The sequence below is a fragment of the Periplaneta americana genome, chromosome 5 (assembly GCF_040183065.1).
Source record: "Periplaneta americana isolate PAMFEO1 chromosome 5, P.americana_PAMFEO1_priV1, whole genome shotgun sequence".
In the NCBI taxonomy this organism is placed as follows: domain Eukaryota; kingdom Metazoa; phylum Arthropoda; class Insecta; order Blattodea; family Blattidae; genus Periplaneta; species Periplaneta americana.
Window position 1 is genome coordinate 232,313 of NC_091121.1, and position 26,446 is coordinate 258,758.

The 26,446-nt window shown below is 35.9% G+C and overlaps 3 protein-coding genes across 5 annotated transcripts in view; 2 read left to right on the forward strand and 1 right to left on the reverse strand.

The window, feature by feature from the left end:
- Nucleotides 1–7,996, forward strand: part of Not11 (CCR4-NOT transcription complex subunit 11) — a 36,971-nt gene extending 28,975 nt beyond the window's left edge. For both annotated transcript variants that reach the window (XM_069825228.1, XM_069825229.1), the window contains 5 exons: nt 375–507; nt 2,890–3,099; nt 3,907–4,046; nt 4,123–4,288; nt 7,679–7,996. In XM_069825228.1, the coding sequence (XP_069681329.1) occupies nt 375–507; nt 2,890–3,099; nt 3,907–4,046; nt 4,123–4,288; nt 7,679–7,825 (796 nt within the window). In that variant the 3' untranslated portion in view covers nt 7,826–7,996. The remainder of the gene's footprint in view (nt 1–374; nt 508–2,889; nt 3,100–3,906; nt 4,047–4,122; nt 4,289–7,678) is intronic.
- Nucleotides 7,594–18,675, reverse strand: HSPC300 (haematopoietic stem/progenitor cell protein 300). The gene is made up of 4 exons (XM_069825234.1): nt 18,645–18,675; nt 18,371–18,499; nt 17,890–17,972; nt 7,594–8,036 (listed from the first exon to the last, which is right to left on the reverse strand). The coding sequence occupies exons 1-4, from the start codon at nt 18,658–18,660 to the stop codon at nt 8,010–8,012; spliced, it is 255 nt and encodes an 84-aa protein (XP_069681335.1). The 5' UTR covers nt 18,661–18,675; the 3' UTR covers nt 7,594–8,009.
- A 569-nt stretch (nt 18,676–19,244) lies between these two features.
- Nucleotides 19,245–26,446, forward strand: part of LOC138699392 (ras-like protein) — a 68,004-nt gene continuing 60,802 nt past the window's right edge. The window contains exon 1 of one of the 2 annotated variants that reach the window (XM_069825233.1): nt 19,245–19,499. In XM_069825233.1, the coding sequence (XP_069681334.1) occupies nt 19,463–19,499 (37 nt within the window). In that variant the 5' untranslated portion in view covers nt 19,245–19,462. The remainder of the gene's footprint in view (nt 19,500–26,446) is intronic. The other variant, XM_069825231.1, reaches the window with a different exon arrangement.

Consider the following 26,446-nt stretch of genomic DNA (forward strand, 5'->3'; position numbering starts at 1 on the left):
AGTCAACAGTATTGATAATAAAATTATAGAGGCTATACAAAACAATCAGGCCTGTCCCCCACCCAAAATTTGATACAGTGGATCCATTCCTCATATATGTCTCCTCAGCCCAGAAAATTAATATCTAATTTTTGTTATGAAAACTGTACGAAGTTAATAATGTAGTAGTAGGTACAACATTTGTTTTGGTTAATGTTCATGATGATCATGTTAGGTAAATAATAAATGGGAGCTTATGTTAATATTTTTGTTTTGTGGTGATATCAAAAATGAATTTATAAATAGTTGGATAATATTTTCTGACTATGACTTCGAAAATAGCAACAACTTTTCATAGAAGAATATGCAAATAACAGTTTGGTTATATTTCACAGTTTGTTTCCTGAACAGAGTGTTGCAAAGAAAACTGCTGAGGCCTTGCTAGTAGGACAGAAACCGATCATCGAACAGTGTTACAAGCCTGAGTTCTTGCGTCTGGTCCCTCCAATTCACAGCTGTGAGGATGAGGTAAAGTCTATATGTAATAACTAGTAACATTGCGATGTTATTCCTCTGGTTAGTGGAAAAGAAGGCCTTACAGACTTACCTCTGCATGTTATCTATATGCTTCCGGTGTCTTCTTCTTGTAGCTGTCTTGGATGTAGACAGTACTATTTCTGCATTTTATTTGTTGATATAAATGTGTATATGAGATAAAATGCAATGTATTGGAGAACGTAATACTTTAACAGAGGTGCCAACTGTTACGAATTGTCTGTAATTATCACGGATTTTCATATGCTATAATATATCTTGAAACTCTTCCCCATATCCTTGGCTTCTGCCCCTATAGTGAGGCCCTTCGCAACATCCGTCACCATGCTGTCCGTTCTATGCTGGCCAAGGCACTGAAGGAAGTAGGGTTTACAGTCCATCAAGAGGTGCAGGGACTAGCCACACAAGGAAGTGTTCGGCGAATTTATATCATTGCCATTAAGAACAACTCGGCATACATTCTCGATTCCACCATCAGATTTGAGACACATGCAGATCAACCGCATGAGGTGGACAGTGAAAAGAAACGGATCTATGAACCAACAATCCCGTTCTATAAAGATAAATATAGCCTGTCCCACATTGATGTAATAGGTCTGATGGTGGAAGCACGAGGTACCATACCCTCCTTCTTTGCCAACAAATGTAAAAACCTGGGCCTAACACACAGCATTGTGAAGGAAATAGCCATTAGTGCCCTCAAAGGATTGGTTCAGATATTGAGAAATCATTTGTATGGGAGTGATAATGGAAATTTCAAGTTATCTTAACCGATGGCTGTTGATTGGTTTAGATATCAATGCCAATATGTAAATCCGTACTATTATTTTTCTCGTGGTTTATGGCATTCATATCATTCTAACCTATCTGATGATATTCCCCCCCCCCCCTTTCTTAACTGTAAATGAGCACAAACGCTACTTAGGTGTAAATTTTTCTGACATTTTGTATATTCGATTATCTCATCGTTTCAAATGGATATCATTTTACCTTTTAGGTCTGTTTCCAAATTATATGTAATACGCTTTGTCAAATCTGGCAACCTTTTCATAAGGGAAGCTAACTTTCTTCTTCTTCTGATGGTGGTGGCAGCAGTGGTGGCGGCAGCAGCAGCAGCAGCAGCAGCAGCCTTGCCAACTTCTCTTGTGTTCTTAAAAAAATGTCACATTTTAATTAACCATTGGTTCAGTTAACTTATGTTTCATTGCATGTTTCTGTTACTATACTGCTAATATTATTTTTGTGTTTCTATACCAAAAATAATCATTATTGTGAGTCTTAGGGAAGGCAGTTTTGCAGTGAATAAAGTTATCTAATGCCCAGGCATGCAGATGTTCTCGCTTCAGTAGTGGTTCTGATTTAAGTTCCTGTATATATCAAGGTGGGATATTTCTGTTCATGATAGAATCGTCATTGTTGCAGATGACATAATTAGATAGTTGGTGTAAGTGAGCTGCAGGACAATCATGGCCGGTTAGCAACTTCATAATGGATTGGGAAGACTGGAACAGTTTGCTTGTGTGTTACTCTATTAGGAAATACTGACCATGATTTCTCACAGTGGCTGCTATTCAAGCGAAGTAGATGAAGGCCACCTTTACCCCCTTTTTCGTGCTTCAATAAAATATATTACTTACTTATGACTTTTAAAGAACCCGAAGGTTCATTGCCACTCTCATATATGTAAGCCCGCTATCGGTCCCTATCCTGAGCAAGATTAATTCAGTCTCTACAATCCTATCCCACCTCCCTCAAATCCATTTTAATATTATCTCCCCATCTACATCTCGGCCTCCCCAAAGGTCTTTTTCCCTCCAGACTCCCAACCAACACTATATGCATTTCTTGATTTGCCCATACGTGCTACATGCCCTGCCCTCTCAAACCTCTGGATTTAATGTTCCTAATTATGTTGGGTGAATAATACAATGCGTACAATATAGTTTAGTTTATCAATAAATGAAAATAAAATGCATTCCTCACTGAACCATATTTTAATCTGCCCTGTTCATTGTAGAAAGTAATTTTAATGTTACTGAATTAAGATGTTATTTTATGTTTGCAATGAAATTGGACGACAGTTCATTATTTGTTGCTATAATGTGGTGTAGAATAGGAAATTAATTGAATTCCTGATTGTCAACTCTGTGAGGCCACAAGTTTAATTTCTTTTTCGTCGATTAATTCTTATCTTCAGTGATAGACCCTGTTCAAGTTGAAACCTGGAAAAGCTAAAAATGGCAGACAGAGAGGCAAGACATGGAAGCCAAGAGAACTCCTTCATGATAAGATTAAGCTTGATCCTGCAGACCTCTACTGCACAGCTACATTGTCTTCATTACTTCTCTTTCGTAGCTGGCCTGGTTGAACACTACAGAGCCATCAGAACATAAGCCAGCATATGACGTGACGATGTGCGTTTCTAATTGTGAAGGTGTTGAAGCAAAGAGGCTGATGGCTCGTGCCTTCAAAGGTGCTCTGACTCTTCAACAGCAGCAGCATCTATTGGCTGAACTGGAAAGCGACCCCAAACTCGTGTATCATATTGGACTGACCCCAAGTAAGGTGAGATTCCTATATTTATATCTGACTAGGTTAAAGAATAAGGTTCTCTATTTTATTTACGCAAAGTCAAGATTTCGAAGTAATCTCAAGACAGGACAGTGGGTATGTGAACCATGACCCGCCTCAAGGTTTACTAGGTAAGTTGCCATTGCTTTCCGCAGTAGTCGCCCTCGGTAGCGTAGTTGGTATAGCGCTGGCCTTCTATGCTCGAGGTTGCGGGTTCGATCCCGGCCGAGGTTGATGGCATTTAAGTGTGTTTAAATGCAACAGGCTCATGTCAGTAGATTTACTGGCATGTAAAAGAATTCCTGCGGGACAAAAATTCCGGCACACCGGTGACGCTGATATAACTTCTGCAGTTGCTAGCGTCGTTAAATAAACCATAATTTAATTTTCTGCAGTATGAGGATGAAGGACATCACAGAACACACAGTCTCGTGGACACATAAAACTTATGTAAAAAAAATTACAGATATTTATGTTTATTAATGCAAAAATAAACGGGAAACTATTGTAATTACAATAAAATACAGTAGTGATTATTTTACATATAGGTTGTATTACCATTACAGTTGAAGGTATGTTCTGCACAGACGTATGTGATCATAGAAATCTTATTTCAATCTGACAGATTTTTAGTGGTTACTGTAATCACCTCTTATAATACTGTTTAAATAGGAACATTTCACAATTCTATATATATATATATATATATATATATATATATATATATATACACAAACAAAGGAAACATTTGCATTAAAAACAGATAAGGAAAAGGAGATGTATGATTTGTTTTGATTGTAGCTTCCAGATCTGGTTGAAAGCAACCCACTGATTGCAATAGAAGTTCTGCTGAAGTTAATGCAATCTAGCCAGATAACAGAATACTTCAGTGTACTCGTGAACATGGAGATGTCTCTGCATTCTATGGAAGTAGTCAACAGGTAAAAGCATCAATTTATGCAATTCGTATGCACTGATACAATTAATTCCCTCACTTCCATAGTTATTTTGTTACAGGCTTACCACAACTGTTGATCTTCCCACAGAATTTGTTCACCTCTATATTTCAAATTGTATCTCAACATGTGAAACGATCAAAGACCGTTACATGCAAAATCGATTGGTGCGTCTGGTTTGTGTTTTTCTCCAGTCATTAATCCGTAACAAGATTATTAATGTACAGGTCAGTATGAAAGCATGTATATTCACTAAAGATCTTAGTGGATATACACTGTGTATTGTGTAAGAATAAACATTTTAGGGGTGGAATATAGACGTCAAATTAAGGCTGAAATATACTCGATTTTTTTCACTGCTATAGTGTAAAAAAATGACAAAGTGGAAGTAATTTCTCTCAACGATTACAGTATTCGAATGATCCTGAACCTGAACATTGCAGCCACGTTAAATTTATTTATTTATTGATCAGGTGACTCCAGATGTAGAAGCTAAGAAATGCAGTTGGTCCTGTAATTGAATTAATATTACTGTCGACTGAAATGCACAGGAGCATCAGAAATAAAACATTCTTAGGAAACAAGTTACAGGGTCCTGTTTTGACTTCTATGTTACATCCCTAAAATCACCCACGTGGCCTTTTACATTACGAATTGAAAGTGTATATTGTTTTTCAAGGAGTGATGACAGCCATTATTTTGTAGTGCTTACATATATAAGTGGTAATAGACAGAGAAGAATGAGTAACAGCTATGCATACAGGGTGGTCAGAATTGACCAAGCGAAACAGCAGGATGTGAAAGGGAATGTCATAGGAAGTAAATTAGAGATAGGGGACAAGATAGGTACACTGACTTTCAAAGACATCTGATCTTCGATTTTATGATCATGTAAGCAAACTTTCTAACGATGGGATATGTCAGAACCAAAGATATAAAAAAGTTCCACTAGTTCTCAATAGGTGACACCATTATTGGAGAGCTTAAAGAAGTGTTGGGGAAAATGATATGTATTAAGAATAAGTTATTCTCATAATTGACAATATCAGCGGTTTGCAGCTAAACCCAGTGTTGTTTATAATCAGCACAGGGGATGAAATATTGAATTCTATAATGCAGGTATATTTATGTACGATGGCAACACTGACTAATATCTTCGCCATCTGTTCATAGAAGTAATAACTAAAGAAGCCACATTTACACCAACAAATTATTGATCACTTCTGATTAGTAGGGTCAGGTACTTTTGAACATCAGTGTACGACCAACACATATTCAGATATTACGAAAAGTTGTTGGTAGTGAAATGGGGCAAATAGGATTACATAGAAAAAAAACGTTTATGCAGGAGTCATGCTGTGCAACTTCATAACAGCTTCACCTGAATGCAGGCTGCTGCATGGCAGGTGACATGACGTAGCTGCTCCTCGCTCACGATCACTAAGGACTCCGTGAAGTCTTGTGATGATTGTCTCGTTCTCGGTACACAAGCTCTTTCAGATATACCCACGGGAAGAACTCCAATCCGGAGATGGCATGCTGATAGATCAGGTTTCTCCAAGTAGCAAGGGAAACATCTAAGAACTCGAAGGAGACAGAGCTCCAGTAAGTGTCCCTGGAAATATGTACAGTCCCACACATTTATGCTCCAATGTGGTACATAAAGCAAACAAAAAAAGCATTGCTGATAAAATGTCTGGGCGGGATGATATGGGGTAGTTCTTAAAATATCTTGAACAAAACATACAGAACTTATATCCAACCAACTATTAAATATGGCAGTGAGGCAATACTCACGGTGAACAAAACAAAACAAAATAAATTGGAACCTAGACCTATGTATATTATAACAGACCTGCCCAGTCTTCCCGCATACAATGCAGTGAGCTGTCCGTGTCGCCACAGGATTTCTAGTCACCGACCTTCAACTATGTTGATTCATATGGTACGTAACCATGAATGATAGACTTTTAAAGTTGCATTTGAAATCTCATTTAAACAATTCACGCAACAAACATAGTATGGAATATTATTATAATTGATGTGCTTTATAAGTTGACGCGTTGGGATACATTTATTTTCAACATAAACAGTTTGGTACTTCGTCCTTGTTGATGATCCAACTGCAGCTTATATTTTGTGCACTCTTCTCGGCAAGAGTTTAGACTGAAGTGCTGTTCTCATATCTTGCCTCTTCTGACATTGTCCGACAAAAATTACTAATATAGGACTTGAGGAATTTGTTTAATAGGAGGTCACGTAATTTTGACTCGTGATTATCATCATTTGTAGGACTGTCACATTTCACACTAGAATTTGGGATCCGGACAGGATGCAGACTATCTTTAATAATCCTTATAAGGGATTTTTATCTTTGTATAGGTATGGAAGAGAGATCTTTGTTGCAGAATCGAAGGCACAGACTATTTTCAGGAATTTCAATGTAGGGTAAAAATATCCTCCTCTGTTGAGGTTTTTAGAGAGAGAGAGAGAGAGAGAGAGAGAGAGAGAGAGAGAGAGAGTGCAGGCATAACGACATCCTTAGATACAAATAATTGTCGATAATTTTCACAATTTAGATTGTTCTTCACAATTCGTATCAAATAGCTAGCAATAACTGCTAATATTGCTGTAGTTAATGTGGATTTAATGTTATTGTTGCCATGTTCTAGTCTTCTAAGAGGAGGACAAGAATTTCTATTATTATTATTATTTTAATTCTATAATTACATATTATTGCTTATTGATTGTGGTGCCACATCTCTAGACAGCATATTCTGAATTCCTGTACTATTATCAACAGCATTAGCGTTCAGAGATGTAGTTAGGCTTTTTTTTATGAATGGCCTGGACAACTACTGCATTTGTTTGGTCATTACTCCCACTCATTCAATTTCAATTTGATCGCTGGAGAACTTCATTGTGAGTACAAAATGAAAACCTGATAAATTAAGATATCTAATGCACTGTGCACTGGAAATAGTTGTCAGAGTAATGACTCATTTCACGGCATTATCATCTTCATTTCATTCAGACGCTAGATAACCATAGCAGTTGATAAAGCGTCGTAAAATAACCAAAAAAATTATTTCCAGGAACTGTATTATGTGTAAGAAGGAGGAGAGCATTTGAAGCGAAAATTGAGTTAGCATGTAAATATTTATGTTTCATATGGCTTAAACACTAAAACGTTAAAGTGCCCAATTTAACCGAGATGACAAATGTGGAGATAGATTATGGCTTCCTCTCTTAATTATGCTTATTTTGATGCAAGCTTTCACAACTTGGTGAGTTTGCTCAGTCAATTCCTACCACCCTGCATATAAACAATGAGACTAGATACATGTAGGAAGATCATAATTTAATAGTTTCTGATTAAGACTTGAAGAATTACATCACAAGAACACGCATTATGATTGATTGCATTGCTTGCCATCAATACATTACCATTATTCCCTCCAAACGAAACGACCTTACTGGGAATCTGAATTGATAAGATAGGAAAATGGAGTGTGTAAATTAGTTTAGCAGCTTCAGATCAGTTACTTTATTTATCACTAAGTAAACAAATTCATAATACAAGCACACTAACATCAACAATGCAATTTAACTTACAGGAGCTATTTATTGAAGTGCAGGCTTTCTGTATAGAATTCAGTCGAATTCGTGAGGCTGCTGCCCTCTTCAGACTTCTCAAACAACTGGAGTCAGGGGAGGCAGGAGTGGTTGCAGCTGGACCGGCAAAGGGAAAGACTGACTGCTGAGTAGCAAGCAGTGACTTTGATGAAGGTCCATCCCATAAAATGTAATGTTTTCATTGTACTATTTTTTTCTAACAAAATACCATAATGTTGACTATCACAAAGACTCGCATCCAAAACGTTTCATTGTGTGAACTGCATTTAACATAAATATATTATTCAGTATACGTTTAACCCTGTTTCGAGTTTATGTCAGTGTTTCCCCTTTTGTAACCTGAAAAGAAAGAAACACACATAGCAGTACACATACAAATATTCCAAGTCAGTAATACCTTTTTCAGATAACCAAATAGATTTAGGTAATATTTGGAATGAAACGTACTCTGTAAGCAATGTGATTTTTTTGTACATCCCTCGACACTAACATTAACCCAATTGCATCCCACACGAAAGTTTTAATAATCTCTTATGTCTTCAGATTCAAACTGTGTGTGTGTATCTAATTCTCTGGATTTAACAATGAAGTCATCATCCTTCTTGCTTCCCAGTATTTTAATGGAAGGTCCACAAAAGATTCAAACATGAGATTACTATAGTCTGCACAGACAGTGTCTGTGAAACATGACCACCAAGAACAGAGAGCTATGACAAGGAACCATCAACTTTCCTTCCCCTCCTTAGTGAATCCATTACTCTCTTCTGGATGTGACCCTTGGATTCAATGATGGGTACTGAAACCACCAGACCACCGAATACACTGAAATGGAGCTATTATATGAGAAAGAAGAAAATCCTGGTAAGAGATTGTTGCAGAACGTAACCAGTAGTTTTGATAAAGTTATGATTTAACATTTATCTTAAATAAAAAAAATCCAGCAAAACTAATGCCATGTTACAGCAAATGAACTTTTTCGAAATCCATATAGGTTTAGTTCTATTCAAGATTGCTGTTCTAATATGTGAACACCCTTAGATTAAGTTAATAACTGTTATATTGTATCTTTTTACTCCAAAGCAGTCCTTGAAAATGTCATGTTGAAATGAAAAGAATATGTATAAGTATTTTTTGTAAAATTCAACTGTAAAAACACCAACAAAGGAAATGGTGCATTTTAACTGTTTACTCATTGGCAGATTAGCCTATCAATTTTGGGAGGGTTTGAATTTTTGTATATACAGTCCATTCCCGATAATTCGCGGTAATTACTCCAAGAATTTCTGCGAAATATCGGCTACAATATTGCAAGCTGGTCGCATCGTTCAGTGGCTTCAAATTAAATTTACACGAAAATCTCGAATTACCCGCAAAATTTTTATTATTATTTAAAGCCCAGTAAAGTTGCTCTGACAGGTTTAATTACTAAAATACACTTCAAAATCAAGTGTAAAATACAAAATAGTACAAAACATAATATATAGTAGCTACTGCAATGGAAAGGAATCTTAAAACAAGAGAGACAGGTTTTACAAAATATCAGACGACACTTTAGTTTTACAAAATAATTTGTCATCTTTTTTTGTTTCTTTGAGGATTGTTAATTTCTTTCTGATTTTAGATAGCAAATTTCTTACGAAAATACCTGTAAACAAAGAGTCATCACAATTTCCATATACGATAAAAGCATGTATAAAGTGGTACTACCTTGGGTGTACGCAACTTCCTGGCTTCATCTTCACACTCTTAGTGATCTGCGCTGTCCTTTCCACTACCAGTCTGTCACTTTTTCATCTGTATTCTTTATCGATTTTAACCATTTGAGAGGAAGGAGAGAGCGTAAATAGAGTAAAAACGGAAATATTACTTCACCTCCCCCCCTCCCCCCAAAAGGATCGTGAATTACTCGCATGCAAATTATCGGGAGTTGACTGTATACTTGATATAATTTCTCAATGTTTTTACATTTCTGCTGTATAAAGTTGCTATATCTTTCCCTTTTACAGTGGCATTATTTAAAAAACAGTAAATTAACATTGACAACAAATGAAATCATGTGCGACCACCACCTTGGTTTCTGAGCAAATCTACTAACATCATCATCGCTTGTGATGGTGTTTTTAAGTAGTCCAGATTAATAAATCTCTCTTGGTCATTGAAGTTCTTAGCCATATCTTGATTTTTCTCATTACATTAAAACTCCTTTTCACAAGCTGCTGAACTGACGGGAATGGTAGCAGCAACTTTCAGAACTTTATGTAAATTTGGGCATAGGTTTTTCTTTACTACTTAATCCAAGTGACTGAACTCAGTGCATTTAAATTCAGCTACTCTTGTTCATAATATAGGGTTTGTTTTTTGCTTTTTGAAGAGATTAAGGAATTTTGGAACACTCAACAAGTAGATTTGCCTTCTCAAAAATCTGAGTTAAACAGACCATGAACAAGGATTCTTCACTGAATCAGTAGCCTACCTTAATTTAAAAGTCAACGTCTAAAACTCTGAAATACACATTTGCCTGATAACTCTGTTTACTTTGACTCTCCTCAGACTTCACAACAGTGCCACGTTTTCTTCTTTTCCTTGGATATTTTTGGGTTCTCTAATCAGATGCTATGTTTAACTGAAAACTTTTTGATATTCCTCCACATTTTAGAAAATTTATCCCTAGTTCTTTTCTCTTCTAAAACTTCCTTCATTTAAGGGCTGCCAAGACTGACTGGTATGCAATTATATCTACAAGGTGGAGCAGAATGTATGATACAAAAAGAAGGGTGTTTGCATACCTAGAAATGCAGTTTATTTACAAACATTTTGCCATTTACTGTAATGCTAACAGATTGTTATTTTTTTTTAATTACATCTGGTAAATGGCCTCCTTCATTCACTTCACAAGTGTGTAGTCGACTCAGGAAACTAACCATCACACATGCCAGCATGTCACGCGGAATGGCTTTAATTTCATCATGGATGGAAGGCTGTAATTCAGCATTTGTCTCCTTGCAAATGGAATAGATCTTCTTGAGGTAGTCTCAAAGAAAGAAATCTGGAACTGATAAGTACGGGGATCTGGAGGGCCAGTGGATGTCACCAAAGTGAGAAATAAGTATGGACCAATAATTCCAAATCTGGTTACACTGCACTACACTAACTTAGAGCTGTGCAGTGGAATTCCATAAAGCAACTGAGGGTTGGTGTCTGACCAATACCGGAAATTTTGGTTGTTGACAAATGCGGTTAAATGGAAATGTGCTTCATCTGTCATAAGCAAATTAGCCAGAATATTGTTCTCAGAAATCATTTCTTAAAGTTGCGCACAGAATGCTATTCTCATCTGCCAGTCAATTGGACATATATATATAAAATTGGGGAGGGGAGAAAGAGGAAATAAGAAACCAACATTATGAAATACGGTAAACAAGTATTGTGGAGGGAGTAAATAATACAGGAAAGGAGTAAAATATAAATTTCAAACGTTGTTGCCATACTGATAATTTCATAAGATCCAAATGGATGCCTTTAAGGCACTAATGACTATTTTTCTCATAATGGTGTTGTTTACATGTTTTGGCAAGGGAGAAGGTTATGACTTCATGTGCTCCCACTGCCTCTGTTTTTGAAAGGTATTTTTCTTTATAGAATGGGATTTTCAATTCGTGTAAGTTTCTTTTTTTGGCCAGTTGTTCACCATGCCTTTACGAATCTGATAGTGAGGTCAAGAGAGTGAAAGCCGAGTTACGTCTAACACTGCCTGGCGTGGCTCAGCAAGCATAGAGCTGATTGTGTGGTGGAAGGGTTTGACCACAACAACATAGCCCAACATTTTTAGGGTGTCAGTCCATTCAGAGAGAATTAATCCTTTGTGATTTCTATAGTAGCTCCTATCAATTCTCTAGCACCTCTAAGGTGACCTCAGCACCTTACATAATGCTTGCTTAACACGTGAGGATTCCATGAGAGAAAAAAAAAAAAGACAATGAAACTAACAGTACAGTGGAATCTTTATCACCATTTTTATCAGTTTCAAATCTTAGTGCTTTCACTACAACACCATAGTGCTTAATCAGTAACTCACAGTTTTGACATCTTCAGGTCCATCTTGTTGTACTCTATGAAGTTTTATTTTATTATTTAGTAGGTTACTTTACAACGCTTTATCAACAGCTTAGGTTATTTAGCATCTGAATGAGATGAAGGTGATAATGCCGGTGGAATGAGTCCGGGGTCCAACACCGAAAGTTACCCAGCATTTGCTCATATTGGGTTGAGGGAAAACCCCGGAAAAAACCTCAACCAGGTAACTTGTCCCGACCGGGAATCGAACCTGGGCCACCTGGTTTTGCGGCTAGACGTGCTAACCGTTACTCCACAGGTGTGGACCCTTGAAGTTTTATCTTCTCTGATTGTCATTTCTTAGAATATCATAATTAGAAGGTTTTGAAAAATGCACATACAGTGATTAAAAGACTTTGAATAATATTTTTGAAGTTCTTATGCTTTTACAAATACAAGTGCTACTTTGTGTGCATAGCTTCATGTACCTTTCACTGGTTTAAGTTTGCAGTCCTCCTATGTTACCAGACATTACTGCTACACCATGATGGTGTTTAGGTAAAGGGCTTATCCCACAAAACAAATATTTTTTTCAGAAAGAACAAAAATCAATATTATCATTATTATTATTATGTTACCTAATATGAAAGAATGTAAACAATTGACAAAATTATATCCTTCACATTTTGTAATTAAATTTTTAACTAATTACAGCAAACATGTCAAATTTCAAAGAATGAGGGTTAAGCCCTTTTACCTAAACACCATCGATTTGTTTGAGTTATTATCAGTCCTTCGACACTTAAATTTTAAAGAATACTTAAAATCAGATCAACTAATTGTGCTGCAGTTTGAGCAAATCAATGAACTTGAAGAATCTTTCATGAGTGAGCGCACCATCAACATAAGAATCGCAAAAGACAATGCTGCTACTGTTTCTCATCGGCCATGATAGCAAACAATTCACAGCCTTTAACCTCAGTAATAATTTGTTCAAGTAAAAGTGTAGAAATTATGATAATCACTTCATTCTGAATTGCTTTACAACAAAATCCAAGCTTCCTTTAAATGAATTACCATCTGGGCAAAAACCTCACAAAATTCCAAGAAATTATTTGACATTTTGTTTCATCATGTCCTTTCAATGATGAACCTTGTTCTCCAAGAAGTGTTATAATGTCCAAACTATCCTCTAGTACCATGTACTGGTGGTGTCTACTCGAAATCAGACATGACACTTCCCCTCTTCTTATGCGTTGCATATTTTTCCATGCACACCGAATGGATCTTACTTTTTTCGTTTTTACTTCCTCCCCCAGTTTTGACAAATGTATCTTTGGAAGAGAAGGATTTCTCCAACATTCAGCAAGCATAGCAGAATACTGCATTCCTTCTTTTGCTATGTTCTAGCGAGTGGATAAGAACTTATCATCGGCCTTATTGGTCCAGAATATCACTTTGCTGAAATAGTAAGCCTGAGAATTCATCTGCTGCATCTGGCCCACTGTATAACAGCAGCAGTAGTGTCACTTTTTTTGTCCTCAGATTGCAGTTTTGTAACATTTTAAAAAATGTCGTAATATATTTCAGCTTATAAAAAAGGTTTTGAAACAAATACCACAGTATTACAAACTTTTTAAAATAAAATGTTAAAAAAGGTCAACTGAAAATATGCCAGTGATAAAATAACTAAGCTTTGCATAGAATTAATTCGCTATATATTAATTTATTGTATTTATATTTTAACACTCAGCCTCCATGATGTCTAGTGGCTAGAGCGTGTAACTATAATCCTCTGGCATACCCCTGATTTATAACCTGTGGTATAGGTAACAACGGGAGTTCCAGTTCCCCTATGGCATCCCAAGAAATCTCCATCTCATTGTGGGTGTAGCATATAGACCATCCTCTTATGGTGCACCCTGGGCAGTAAATTGGTGTACACAACTGGCTTCATATTGGTGAATGATGAACAGTCAAATACCCACTATGTATATATACAGGGTGATCCGTTTGGGCATGGATAAAATAAAAACACAGTGAAACATTTACTACTGAGAGCTCAACATGACCCCCATTGCACACCCTACACAACTCACAATGGTGATGCAATTCAGCCCATGTCCGTTGTAACATAAGTGGGGTGATTTGTTGACAAGCTTGAGTAATTTTTATTTTCAGATTATCAATGTTCCTGGGTTTCTGTGAATAGACAATGTCTTGAACAAAACCCTACATGAAGAAGTCAGGAGGGGTTAGACCTGGGAAGTTTGGGGACCAAGCCAAGAGACAGCTGCTTCTCGTACTGGGTTTCGCCTGCGACCTCCTGCATGTTTTTTTTTTTTTTAACACAGAACCTGTTTCTACAAATGTTCGATACCACAACATTATGGAATTGTATTTAGATACATTACGCACACCATACTCAAGTCGAAATTCCCTTTGAACTCTTTTAACACACTCAAATTTAGCATACCAAAGAACACATTGTGCCTGCTGTTGATTTGTAGTAGCCATTTTAATCATCTATGATTTTAATTTGTTCTTTCAGATTATGCATTGTTGATTATCACATATGAAAACTCCCACATCTTTTAATCATAATATAACCAGCAAGAAATTTTTCCTACTATCATAATAGTTTTATAATAATAAAAAATTAATATTATCCATACCCAAACGGATCAGACTGCATATATATATATTTATTGAAGGGCTAGGAAAAAAAGGTGATACAAGTGACATTTCTAAAACTTTTGGGAAAATGTGAATGTATTATAATATGAAATTAAAAAATCAGAACACATATATTCTAACTGTAAACTGTATTACCTTTGCTACAAACACATTTATAAGGACTGTAAAAAAATCTTAACATGTAAAATTTAAATTAAGTCTGAGGAATACTAATATGATTAATAGTATGCTTAAAAGTGAAGTGCGAGTAATTAGGAAAAAAATTATACAAATGCACTAGTTGTGAAAATATTATGAAATTAAGTCTGACCAATATTAATATGATTAATAGTAGGTATACATAAAACTAAAATGTGAATAATTAGGACAAAAATAGTATATTATGTGCACTAGTTGTGAAAATATTGTTTCATGTGTTCAATGTAGGGTATTTCGAAAGTCAGTTCAAACATTAAACCGCTATAAATATTATAATATTTGAGATAGGGAAAAAACAAAAACATCACAGTGTTGGGCAAACAATGGGGTTTACAAAACATTCGAAAGATATCCGCCATTCACTTGTTCAACATATAGCATTCTGTCTGCAACACCATGCACAGTATTTTGCAGATAATGGCTTGGAATATTGGCAATTTCTTGCGAGATGGCATCTTTCAGACGCAGTAGGGTTGTTGGATGTGTCAGGAAAACTCGTTCTTTAAGGTAACCCCACAACCAGAAGTCGGCCGGATTGAAATCTGGAGATCGCGGAGGCCACATTGTTGGAAAGTGCCTACTGATGACTGTGGTCGGAAAACGAACCTCAATTACGCGTGTTAACTCCACCATTATTTTTTAGTAGGTTATCTTACGACACTTTATCAACATCTTAGGTTATTTAGTGTCTGAATGAGATGAAGGTGATAATGCCAATGAAATGCATCCAGGGTCCAGCACCGAAAGTTACCCAGCATTTGCTCATATTGGGTTGAGGGAAAACCCGGGAAAAAACCTCAACCAGGTAACTTGCCCCGACCGGGAATCGAACCTGGGCCACCTGGTTTCGTGGCCAGACGTGCTAGTCATTACTCCACAGGTGTGGGTGCTATGACGTGATGGTGGTTTCAGTGTTACACAAGACATTATGAATGAATTCTGTAGATCCCAAGAACTCAAAGCCCAAAACGCATGGAAGATATCTCTCCGTTTTTCTTCACCTATATTACTGCAGTGATGATTAAACTGCTTTAATCTTCTCCTCTTTTTCATGACCAATATATCCCTGATCACTGTTCGGTAAGTGCTTGGCTACTTTATGCTTCCAAGGACTTGGATCTCTCTTTTTTTTTTTTTTTCATCATCCTTTTAATAATATAGATTCTTCTTTAGGATCAGAACCTGATTCGTCAGAAGAAGCAGCATTGAGTCTGGAGTATCTCATGAGTATCACTTAAATCACCGAAGTTCACGATTTCCACGTCATGCTGGTCACTTGTTTCACTTTTTCCATCAGTACCATATTCTACAATAATACATTGTGTTGAAATATGCCATTATTTCTATTAATAACAGTAATTATAATGATTACCATATTATTATATATCATTATTTATTTAGATGAGTGAAGAGAAGGGTTAGAATCTCGAAATGAAGTTATGTTTCCATTCATCACAAAGGCATGTTAGTAGTGGCCATTTATTATGAGATAAACATGACATTATTACACAGTTAACTTAAGTAATAATAATAATAATAATGAATACATCTTACATTTCATAATCATTGATAATCCATCACATAAATCACTTTCTTCTTGTTTTTAGCCATCTTACACAAGACATAAACATCTGCAGAAGGCAGTGCACTTATACCATTTTTTTTCTGATCATTCGATTGTTTTTCCAAAGAGTCCAAACTTAGGTAAACATATTGCAGCACCAATCGAAGATTCAACTGTACCACTTTTTCCTGAGCTTTTCACATAACATAGGGTACTTAGGCCTATATCGTATAAAATCAATTTTTCAGATTTTGTCACATGTATACCACCTTTTTTTTTGAGCCCTTCATTTATTGACAGGCTCTCTCACCAAAAGGTCAAACGAAACTGAAGAAATAAAAATATATAAAAATTGCTAAGTTGGAGAATAAATGTATGAATGTAATAAAGACAGTGGCTGGTATGAGAATTAAACCTGTCTTGCATTAATAATGGAAAAAGAGCATTATTGCTGGATATGATGGAAGTTATATACCTTAAGATTCAATAAATCTAATAAAATTATATAATGAAAAGATGGATTTCATAATATACTGGTTAGCTCCGCCCACCCCTTCCTAAATCCGCCTATGTGGTTACTTAACTATGTGTATGAACTACGAGGTTTCCTAGCATTGGTCGAATTTTGTGATAGCGAGATGAGACCGAGGATTTGCCATGGATTATCTATTATTAGCCCTACAGTCCAAAGCAGGTACAAGACCAACAGTTTATCTTTGAACAATTAGAGAAAAAAAAAAAGACGACACAAATTTATAGATATGAGTAATGATGCTGCAGAGCTTTCATAAAGTTTAAATAATTATGCTCCATATGTTATGAATCGCCGTTAAGTGTTCGTTGATAGTGACAATGTATTCACAGCAGTTGTAAAAAGTTACAATTTCTTAGCATTTCATTACAATTTTACATCAAAGGAGAAATATTATTTTGAGACACGTGTAAGTTTTGCACAGACTGTTCTGCATACTGATATTTGCACAGGATTAAATCTAGAATTCTCGATAATCCTTCAATGAACCAAAGGCACAATTTTTAATGTGATTATTGCCTTCTGTGAAGTGTATACACTGGTAAACACGTGGTCTGACTTTCCATTTGCATATACTTTCAACATAACAATCCAACAAAAATATTTACCTTTTTTAAGCATGCCTGTAGCTCCACTATATTGCGCCTTCAAGATTTCTCCCCTCTCTGAACTTCACATATGATGAATGCATGTAGGTACATCGCTGTTCAGATCCAATACACCATTCCATAATCCACTTTACCGAGAGGTCCACAGTGAATTGCAGAAAAATTTCTGGTCTTAGCAATATCAGTCATGGTGGTCTAGTAGACAAACAGACACTAAATCCAGACGACGATGGATCGAGTCTACCACAGACTTAATAATATTTATACTGTGGGTAAATGTACATTCTGATTACATGAACATCACTAAGAGAGAGAAAAAAAGTGAAGAGAAGATGAGAATTCGAGAAAGGCGATGAAAAAATGTTCGTGGAATATGGTTAGATGCCCCCATTAGTGAAATTTATTTAATCTTACACCAGTTTCCTTCATTTTCCCACAGATGGCTCTTCTCCCATCGCCCGAATGCTCGTGGTGGGAGAACATGCGAGGGTGGTTCACTTCCCGAAGAATTATCGAATTCGGTATATAAATTTCACTTACCCGTGCTTCAAGGTATTCCACGCGTCTTTCCAAAGTTGTTAGCTTTTCATTTAGCACTGCCAATCTAGAGCGGCAGGACATATCTATTAGAAGGGGGAAAATTATTCTATGTTATTAAATCTATATTAAAAATATGTCTACATAAATGCTTCATACAAGTTCTCAACAGATATGAAGTGGCAGTAGAAGTTTAATTGGTGGTGCATCTTAAATATCCAATAATGTATTAACGATACAAATGCAATGCTTCATTTCAAACTAGCATAACTGGAGGAAAATATCGCAACTATTCTGCGTTAAAACGATATTTTATCCTGATATTTTCTGAATAATTTCTGCACTCTATAATAATAATAATAATAATAATAATCTCAAATTACATTTCTAACGTTGGCAAAGAAACTGAATACATAACCTTGTTTGGAGAAAGTGCAGAACCAAGGAATACATTTTGTTAAGAATAGGAACATGAATGTCTTACCAAATGAATTAAGAAAATCTGTTATTTTCTTTATGCTTCCCGTAATTACTTCAATATATTCCCTATTCGCCCAGTCTTGTTGGATTTGTTTCTGTATAGTTTCCCTGTGCACAGCAGCCATCTTGAAATCTGTAATATTTGGGTACGTTTGAGACTACATTGGAGAACAAATCTTGTGAAGTACGCAGTATAAACAAAGTTTGTCGTATAAGTACGTTGTACTAGTGCACTAAGTTGTACAAATTATATATTAGCGAATTAATGATTCCATTACATCTAATTAAAGCCATATGTGTTATACAAACATTACAAACTAATTTTAAACATGACACAATCACACTATTTATCTGAACGTACCCGTATTTTACAGAAACAATGTAATTTTGTTGAGCGAAATGTCTGCTAGATGCATTAGATGGGATCAAGATCTTAATAGCAGTTATTTACTTTCGGCCATAAAAACCACGCCCCCTAAGTGAATTATAACATTGTTTTTTTCCGTCAAGTAAATGCAGTCTTTAACATATGTAATGATATTTACTTGTTACTATTAACTTGTTAGGTAAAAATAGTACATAAATGACTATATAATACCATTAATTATTGTTTATATGACTTAGAATTAATTGCTGATAACTTGGCAGTGCTGCCATATTGAATAATGAAATTTGTTGAACGAGTATAAATTAAGCAACTATTCAAGACATGTAATGCTTCAATTAAAATATGAAATAATGTATATAATCATTTTAGTGCTAAAGAGTTTATTAATGTGAATAGATCAGATCTATTCAAGTAAATTAATAGTACTGACTTTTTGACTGTCAAATCGTCGAAATGCTTTTCAGTTTCCTTGATTAGCAGCCCTGCAAAGGCGGCGCAATGGTCAAAGGGAAAAGAGATTCTCAATGTAATGGTCATGTTGCAGTGCTAGCCAATAGCCCCAATTCGAGGGTGTTGGCGTTTAAAATTTCGCTTTTTTGGTGTAGATTTATTTCATTTCACTAATGAAGAGGATCCCGCCCTCTTGAAGATAAGCAAGAGCATTTTAACTGTGCTTTGTTTTGTGCAGTAGCCTGTGTTTTGTCATTAATGAAAATGACGGAATATAAACTCGTTGTCGTGGGAGGTAAGGAACTTCAGATATTAAAATTAATTGCGGATAGATGCTGCTTTCAGAATGCCATTATTCACTGTAATTGTTACTTAAATATATGGAACTTAGTTTGGTGGTATAGTCATTAATAGCAAGTAATTCCAAAAAGTGCTTGGTGGTATTTGCCGCAAATGAACCAGGTGTCCGATGGCCCTAATGGTTTGTAAGAATTATTGTAAAGTGAGCATCATTCACTGGCGGGTATTTTTAAGATCATGAAAAAACAAAAAGTTAATAAAGACAAGTAATTTTTACAATCGGAATGTTCCCGTGGGAATGTTTTTTAATAATTGTAAAATAAGGTTACAAATTCCCTTTCTGTGTATGTTATTTACAAATGAAATTCATTTTAAATATAGCTTAATAGTCGGTCACTGTCCGAAGATTGTTGCAGGAAATTAGTTGTAATATATACGTTAGATAACTTTTGTCGTAGGCTATATGATGGGTTGACAAGCGGGAATGAAAATTTGTTAAAATGTTGCATATAAAATATGCACTCTTTAAAGGTTAGAATGAAACTTAGATAGGCTTCCCACACCACACACGGAAGAGAAAAGTACTTAAATAATTGGAAATAATCTCAAAATTGTAATAGGCCTACACAGCTCTAGAGACACGATGTGAGCACTGCAAAGGTTAGGCCTATATAGGCTATCTTAAGTAATTGTGTGTAGTACACATAATTCCATACTAGATAATTAACGAAGCAACATATTTAGCATGCCTTATGGATCATCACAAACCCCAATCACCAACTCATTGAATGCGAGTCCCAGTGGTGCCACCCCGTTTGCAAGGTATTGTAAACCTATGATCATTTTTTTTAACAGAATTGTCGTAGGTCTACAGTACCCAGTTATAATTTTTCTCTTTCTATGGATTAAAAATCTTGTACATGCTCAAAAAAATTATTAAGTTTTGGTTAATTTTGCAGTAATCTTGAAGCAGTATTTTATTTCATACTAAGTAAAATGTTTACGGAAATGTGAATTTTTTTAGATTTATAAATAATAATAATATACAGAGAAAGAGAGAGGGGGGGAAGGACAAAATAACATTAAATTGATTAACTAAGAAAGTGAAAGTAAGTATTCCATGCCGACTGCTGGTACCAATGTATTAAGCTACTGCTGGTATTGAATCACCACAAACATTGTACTCCAAAGTATCTGTCTATGACTGATTGTCAGACACAACACAAAGCACTAAAACACACAAAATGTCCTTACTCTTTGGATCTGCAGTATTTTAACACATTATTTGTTCCTATTAAATGATAGGACTGTATATTAAAACTCCTCTTCAAAGATTACTTCATCTTCTTTTGCCTCGGTGCCTGTCTCTTAGAGTTGACGATTTCTTTTTTTCCATGATAAAGTGAATTGCTATTCATCAAACTGATCGCCTGACTTGACTGAAATTTGTCCCAATCATCACAGATAGACACACATTCTGAGGATAATAAAGGGCAGATATCAATAGCTAGACAGTTAGGAACTTTGTTTTTCGTCAAGTTAATTTTAGAAAATACTTGTTCGAGGTAGTGCATGGACGAGAGAGGGCCAATTATCATATAATAAGGGATTATCCTATGAGCATTATCATACATCATGAGTCAAAACTATCATACAAAACGATTATTATCACATGAGGTAACAACACTGGCGAGTCCTTATATAGTCTGCTTGGCCAGTCGTGGCCTACTGTTTTAAATAAAAACCATTAATAATAGGTAACTTAATTATCTGAGTCAATGTGAATCTGTGAATAATTTAGTCCACCACTGTGAAGAAATGATTCGCATGTCTGACCTTGAAATGAGCGGGCCTGGGCTCAGTTCCTGGTTGAAGTTTTATTTAGCCTACAGGGTATTTCCTCAACATAATAAGAGCAAATGTTGGGTAACTTTCAGTGCTGGACCCTGGACTCATTTCGCTGGCATTATCACCATTTCACTCAGATGCTAGATCAGGCCAGTCCAACTCAAATTTCTATGGGACCAAATAATCTGAGTGTAAGATCGTGTGGGTCCCAAGAAAAAGAAATACCCCATGATGTAATCTGTAATGTATTAGCAATATTTATTTATAGAAATGCGGATTGTTTCCAAGTGTCGTCATCAGTAGTATCTGTCCTATTCATCCGATGCTTCATGTGAGACTTAAAAGTGATATAAAATGAACGCTTAATGGGCTGCTAGCCCAGAAGAATTTAATTAAAATTATGGTCGGCCCTAAGTAGCGCAGTCGGTAGAGTGCTGACCTTTCTGTGCCCGAGGTTGCAAGTTCGATCCCAGTCCTGGTCGATGGCATTTAAGTGTGCTTAAATGCGATTAGGATCATGTCAGTAGATTTACTGGCATGTAAAAGAACTGCTGCGGGAAAAAATTCCAGCACACCGGCAATGCTGATATAACCTCGGCAGTTTCGAGCATTGTGAAGTAAACCATAATTAAAAAAAAAAAATAAAATTATGAATAATTTAAGTATAAAGACAGCCATAAATTCACATGGGAGCTAGAAATTCAGAATGAGTTATAGATTATATACGAGGTTGGATTGGAAAGTAACTCATAATAATTTTAAAAAAAATTTTTAATGGGTAAACAAAAATAAAAAATATATAAATGAACTCACATCTTTTAGCTACTTCACTACATAGGTGCCAAGTTTCTCAACACATTTCTTCCATCGTGGTACCAGTTTCAGTATAGCCTGTTCATAGAAGTCCGGTTGGAGTATAGCCATCTGCGGACAGTTGATTGCACTTCTGCATCAGTCGCAAAGTGATGGCCAGCCAGGAATTTCTTCATGGGACCGAACAGATGAAAGTACAACGGTGCAAGGTCTGGACTGTATGGTGGATGCTGGAGCATCTCCCAACAAAATGTGTTGGATTTTCTCACGAACAGAAGTCGCAACATAGGGGCGAGCATTGTCATGAAGTTTGACATCATCAGCATTAATGTTACAGCGTTTATCACGAAAGGCATTACGCAACTTTACCAACATTTGACTATAGGCTGCAGCATTCACAGTGGTCCCATGTTTAGCAGAGTCCACCACCAAAACACCATGCATATCCCAGGACACTGTCACAAACACTTTCTTAGCAGTTTGCATTACTTTGAATTTTTTCTTTACTGGGGAAGCAGCATGTTCCACTCCATAGAGGCCTGCTTCGTTTTGGGTGTGTAGTGGTATGCCCAGGACTCATCACCAGTGACAATTCCTTTCTGTAAGTCAGAGCGTAATGCCTTAAGTGGTCCAAGCATGTCATCTTTTGCTGGCACTTGTGGTCATCTGTCAGGATCTTAGGCACCCAGTGGGCACTAACTTTATGAAATTTCAATGTGTCATGCATGATATCATACACCGTACTATATAAAATGTTGAACAGCTGAGATAAGGTTCTCAGTTAGATCCTCCGGTCATTCAAAATTGCTGCCTCAATGCCTGTGACATTCCGCTGCTGTTTCTAACTGCCCGGAATGTGGCGAATCACAAAGGTTCTCACAGAATGCTCACCACCTGGAGATGTTGCTACGGTTCATACAGTCTTCCCCACACATGGTCTGTGAATTTCACTCGGGTTACGTCCTTTAGCTCACAAAAATCGCACAACGCTTCGCCCCTCTTCACAAGCTGACGACAGTAACATGGCGCCATCTTTGTTGCGTAGTTCACGCTTCTCTCGCTAGAGCTGTATATGCAAAACAAATTGTCTGTAGTGAGAACTTCAAACTAGGCTATATCTCGGTGAAATGTCAACATCCCAGCCACAATACCAACACAGAAAAAAATTATTGTGCATTACTTTCCAATCCATCATCATACTTTGTAATGTCAAATTATCAGAAATGGTTGTAAATGCTACAGGTCCTGAGTTCGAAATAGACCAGTATCTGTTATTAAGTCCCTTTCGTCTTAAACATAGGTGGTATAAAAATCAATACCTATAATAGAGATTTGTCTTTCAGAGTTAATTTATTTAAAGATTTTTAGCAATTATCCAACTTTATCAAAAGAAAATGGATCTCTCTTAGTTAAAGCACCAGCATAGGCGGAGCTACAGAGGGTGCCGTCATCCCCTATAATGAACCTATGAACCCCTCAAAATGCATAGATTGTAATAAATGCATAGAAAATTTAACAAACTCATAAATATTTCGTAAATAATTAAACTTTTTTTTTTTTTTTTAATTAACGTTGATATAGTCAAAGGCTAACTCCTGACCAATGAAGACACTAGCATCTTAATATTAATGGATGGAGTGAAGCCACTTTGATGGATCTTGTTGCCATCTTGTTGCTACCACAATATTGCAAATTAGCTATTATGTTATAGAAGATGTTATGTTAATAGGAATCCCATATGTCCCCATTTCATGGAGTAGTTACAGTTTCTTTTTTGCTTCATAACACAGAATCGCTAAACACATATTTTTAGCAAAAATTGGAGAAGTTTCATCTATAAATCACATACATACAAATAATTGTTTAAATTGACAGCTTTTCAAAATGTAGTACGATATTTTATACTTTGGTAGGTTGAATAAAAATGAAAGAAAACACTTTGACTCTATTTTGCCACTGGTCCAATAAAATGCTGACTTACAATTTATACATCTTGATTACACAATTTTTAACACTATTATCACTTCGGAATATGTATTATATGTCTTTCTCGTGTTAAATTTTACCGTACTGGTACCTGGTTAACATATGGGTCATCTTCAGAACTGGTTGGTGCTGGTCTTGGCGCCTTTTGTTTGTTTTTCCTGTGGGGGTGTGTTTGTGTAGTGTAATGTGGAGTCAAAGATTGAGTGTGTTCCGAAATTGAGTTGAGTGTTGAGAATTTCATTTGAATGAATTTGAATGAAGATCGAGCGGGTATCTATTTCTTGATATGAGGACAAATGTTGAAAACGAAAAGCTAAGTAGCTAGGATTAGAGTTCTGAAGAATATTGAAGAGTAAAGTGAGAGAGTGAATAGTGAATTCCTACTTCGAAGAAAAATAAACCAGCTAAAGCTACAGACCAATTTCACTAACAAGCATAATAGCAAAAACAATGTAGAGAATGATCTCCAATAGACTCAACTGGTACTTGGAATCTAAAAATCTTATATCACCTATACAGTCTGGATTTCGGAAATTACACTCAACAAACGGGTTTCTGGCTGATATGTACATCTATTGTCAGGCATACATCTCACTTGACGATATGTGTCGGAGGAAAAAGAATTGTTAGTATACATCTGAAGTCTGACTAGTGTAATGTATACAATGGAGGGTGAAAGGAACTGGACACCTTACCTCTTTATCTCCTGGCCTAGTTGCGTCATATCACTTGCAGGTTCAGACCTGTCTTCGGATAGTTGACTAAACAAAAGCTTACACCCAGTGGAGATATAAAACACACCAAGTACTAGCAGTATGTGATACAGTCTGGAGACATAATCTTTCAAAAGCAGTATGTTTAGATGGATCTCACAATTTGTAACACAACGTTTTTGTGCCACAAAATACAATAATGTTACTTCTAAATGAGAGTTGCCTAAACAACATTTACACCAAAGAAAGTTATTAAGGGTTAAACTTAGACGTCGTCTTTTTTTTTTTTAATTATATACTCTCAATTGTAAATTATTACTCTTCTACTATAATCTAATATTTATCTAGTATATGAACATTGGCAGACATATTAACGGTAATTTATAGTCATTTTATGCAGAAATCAGAGTTTAAAAATTTGTGTTTTAGGCAACTCTGGCACTGAGCCACTCAAATTTAAGCAGTCATATAGAGGTTTACCACAAGGTGCAGTATACCGGGGACAGAACAACTAGAGGCTTCAGTGACGTCACTACAGAAGACCCACACACAGCAGAATTGTTCGTTGCACTACAAACTGAAAACGTTGACCATCTACTTTCACTGATCCAGCTGCGTTCTCACAGTACAATAACGTCTGTTCAGAAAATGTTTTGCAGCTGAATGGTACCGTATACCTGCTAGTGCAGGAGGAGGGGGTGGTCGGACAGTAAAAGTAACCGTCTCCAAGCTTCTAGATGTTCTGTCCCCAGTATACTCAGTACAACCTTGTTCATTATCTACATTAATGACTTTTCTCAAGTTCTAGAAAAAGCTAACATGAAACTGGCTTTATTTGCTGACGACTTAGTCATGTGGACTTCCAGACCTCGAAAACAAACAGAACAACCTACCCAAAATGCTTTAACACTACTGAACAGTTTGTGTAAAGAAAACTTTATGAACATTAATGTCGAAAAAACTATCAACTCTTCACTTTGCAAAAAAAAAAAAACGAAAACACTCAATTTTAATAATATTCAGTTAACAAATTCAAATGGAACCAATTATCTTGGCAGATTTTTTAGGACAAGTTAACATGGAAGCCTCATATAGAATATGTCACGAACAAAGCAAAAAAATTATTTCCTCTATTGAAAAGATTGAAAAAAGTGAGGCTGTTACAGAGAAATAAACTAAACATCACATACAATACTTACATCAAACCAGTTATAAAATATTGTGGAGAAACTCTAATCAGCATGTAACTGCAACTACAAAATCAGATAACAGGAGCTTTCAAAACACCAACCAGTGCCAACAAATCCTAACTGAAAGGAAAAATATTCATTAACTCAATATGAGAAACTAATAAAACTACCAAATAACAACTGGGAGAATTGCAGATTTGGAAACAACTAAAACCACACACAAGATATTAAAAAAACTACAGATTTCACACACAAAGAATATTTATTACAAAAAGAGAAACCCTTTCAAATATTCCAAATAGATTTACAACTACGTAGACGAAGAATTAAAAAAAAAAAATCAGAAACAAATATTGAGAAAGTACAACTTTTGGCTTTAGAAACTATCGAAA